This window comes from Hydra vulgaris, chromosome 13 (genome assembly GCF_038396675.1).
Source record: "Hydra vulgaris chromosome 13, alternate assembly HydraT2T_AEP".
Lineage (NCBI taxonomy): Eukaryota > Metazoa > Cnidaria > Hydrozoa > Anthoathecata > Hydridae > Hydra > Hydra vulgaris.
This window is the reverse complement of record NC_088932.1, coordinates 49459994-49463320: the sequence shown is the minus strand read 5'-3', so window position 1 is coordinate 49463320 and position 3327 is coordinate 49459994. Positions and strand designations below refer to the sequence as shown.

General features: G+C 25.7%; 1 protein-coding gene across 1 annotated transcript; it reads left to right on the top strand.

Annotated features, from left to right (window-relative positions):
* The first annotated feature begins 1937 nt into the window (after nt 1-1937).
* On the top strand, nt 1938-2906 carry LOC105847123 (opsin-3). The gene has a single exon (XM_065815557.1). It carries the CDS (start codon nt 1941-1943, stop codon nt 2853-2855), a length of 915 nt encoding a protein of 304 aa, XP_065671629.1. The 5' UTR covers nt 1938-1940; the 3' UTR covers nt 2856-2906.
* The last annotated feature ends 421 nt before the right edge of the window (nt 2907-3327 follow it).

Sequence of the window (3327 nt, the reverse complement as noted above, 5' to 3'; positions counted from 1 at the left end):
CGATTTTTGTTGATTATAAAAACAATACTTGTGCAAAAGAGACGTTTTTTCACTAAAACTAATGTAAAGTCAGTATAGTCATGTAGGTCTAATCATTTTTTTACCAAAACCAATTTTAATGGAAATATGATCGGAATGCCATCATAGGCGCTATGCCATCATAGGCGCCTTTCCCTTACATAAGCTGTTGTGATGCTATTTAAATTATTTTAGTTCTTGATGAAGTTGCTTAAGATGATAATTTTTGAGACGCTCAAGATGAGATGCGGCATTTTTAAAGGAAACGGCATTTTTTTAAGTTATTCTCCACAGAGCTTTATGTTGGTATTTTAAGAGCGAAAGTTTTTTCAAAAAATATTATTGCAAACTTTTTTAGAAATAGGCAAGATTTACTATTGTTTTTTGTTTTTTTATGTTTGAGATTTTTACTTTTTACTATAATCCATAATAATACGATTTTATTTATTTTTTCCTAATTGATTTCTGTGAGTATTTTTTTGTTATTTTGATTTCTTTTTTAAGTTCGAAAGCCCATTTTAGGAAACTAAGATGTAAAATTTGGGTGTGGTGAAAATAACGCGATTTTTGGCATAAAGGTTTTTTTTTAAATAAACTATTCATTTATATTCTTTGAGATGAAAGATTAAATTATAATATGCACAAAAAAAAAAAAAAAAAAAAAAAAAATGGCTTCTGAATAATTTCATAATAGTTTTTAGTTTCAATATTTTATAAACATTTTTCTTCATTTTTATTTAATGGACCTAATTACTTCGACTTCTAAACGGCTCATATATATAACTGAGTAGTTTGTGAAAAAATGTAAAAATTTGCGGACTAAAAACCAAAAATTGTCAAATGCTGATCCGATCTCCACATTTTTGCCTTTTTTTTTTTTTTTTTTTATACTGTTCTTAAATAATTTAAGTATTTTTCTGAAATATAGCTATAGTAGTTATCATATTTACATAACTAACAATGAACATGCTGATTTAGTTCAATTCAAGAGACTCTGACTTTTTATAAGCTTTATTTGAATTTTTTATTTTCTAATCTTTAAATTAACCAATACAAGAAAAACTATTTTTGCAAGTAGTAAAAATTTTAACTAAACGAAAATTCTCAACAAACCTATTAAACCAATAGATTTTTAATATTGCTTACGTAGTACAACCTGTTTCAGTTAAAAATACATAAGTTTTTACGCATTTCCAAAAATTCAATAAGCTTCATTATCTAAAATAATACCAGCCGCACGTTTTTACGGTTCGACATAATAGTTAGATTTAGTTGTAGATAATTTTTTTTTTATTGTTTGTTGATTACTTAAAAGCACATCTATTTAAATCGGGATTAAAAAAGGTTTTTCGTAAAGTTAATTTTTTATCAAAAATTTAAAAAAATCTTTTTATTTACATGAAGATTATATTTATATGCAAATTTAAGCACTCTTCAAAAGCAGTATTCTGAAAATTCGTGGTATTACCCATCAAAAATTAGATATTTGGCAGAAACATAAAATTCTAGCTCATTTAACTAAATAATATTTTTTACCTTAAGTAAAAAGAACTTATTTTCACTGCTTATTTCCTTTTACTAATTTAATTTCTTTTTAAAATGGTAAAGTATTTTTTTATTTAGTTCTATTAATAATTATTATCTATCAGTATTATCTAGCAGTATTATCTATCAATTTTTTTATATATGTTCTATTAACAATTATTATCTATCAGTAATTAAAACATAATTTGCTTTTCCAATTTAAAGTAAAATTTAAAAAAAATAATATTTGTCTTATTGACTCTAGGATCTAGGAACTTCCACGCACCATTATTTCAAAAACTTTATGAAGAAATTTATATAATACTTTTTCCATTAAACATAAATACTATTGATGTGAAGTCTTGAGCAATTTTCTCATTTAACTTTCTAGGTTGAACATGAATACTAACAAAGTAGCTCAAAGTGTTATTTCCGCAGTGCTTATGACGTCAATTGTGTTAAACATGACTGCCTGTTATATAATTCTAGCTAAAGTGAAACGAAAAGAGCTAACGCATTTGTTTGTTGTCAGCATTTCTATTACAAATCTATTAGAATCGACAATTGGATTAACACTTCAATTAGTAATGGTTGCTGAATATTTGGTTGAAAGTACTCCGTTATGCATTGCAAGCAGTTTTTCGGCTTTTGGTTTTGCTATTACCAATATAACTCATTTGGCAATGCTTTCTTTTATCAGAACTATTGCAATAAAATACCCAAGGCAATATTTAAAATATCATAAAATGTTTTTGTGCAGAGCAGCGTTAATTTTTGTATGCTACGCGTACGGTTTTTTTTGGGCTACGCTTCCTATTATTGGTTGGTCAAAATATAAACTAGATCTTGATAAGAAAGGTTGCTCGTTGGACTGGAAATTGACAAAATCAAATTCTTTTTCTTTTATTCTAACTATTTTTATTTGTTGCAATATTTTACCTGGAATAGTCATGGCCATAGCGTTATATTTTAGCGCAAAAGAAATTCGTTACCGAAAGGCACGCAAATTTCCTCAAAACACAAAAACGAATCTTTTAGAAAAAGAATATTTGCAAGTTTGTTTTTTATCAGCAGTTGCATTTTTTTTCTTTTGGATATCTTACGCTATTGTTGGTGTTTTGACATTGCTAAAAATTGATATACCAACACATTTGGCAACAACTACCGCCTTGTTTTCAAAATTCTCTACCATTTCTAATGTTCTTATTAATTGTTACGCAATTAAATCCTTCCGAAAACAGTTGCTTAAGGTAAAGGTAATTCAAAATATGAAAAGTTATCTTCGTTTATTTATTGTTTGCAAAAAGATATAAAACAAACACCATACTACCTATGTATAATTATATAAATAAAGAAAGAAAGTAATGGCGAATTTCAATAGGTTTAACTATAAAAATATTTTGACATAATTACAATGCTTTAAAAGGTTGAAAACAAAGTGTATAAATTAAGTTTTTCTGGCTTCAACTCATAAATCTCTTTTCGTCGTTTTGATGACTTGTCTGATAAGTAACTCTTACAATTGTTTTAATGACTTGAATGTACATAACCTTTACAAGATTTTTGATTGTTTAAAAACTGTTTTTTAATTTGATTGTTTAAATTAGAAATTTGATTTTCATTCAACCAGTTAGCAATATGACATCATAATTATATTGCAAGTATTACTGTATAATATTATTTACAATATCAATTAATAATATAATAATATATAATCATTATAAATGATAAGTTTAACACTTCTTAAGAAGTAAAACTCACAATAAAACATAACAAATTTATTTG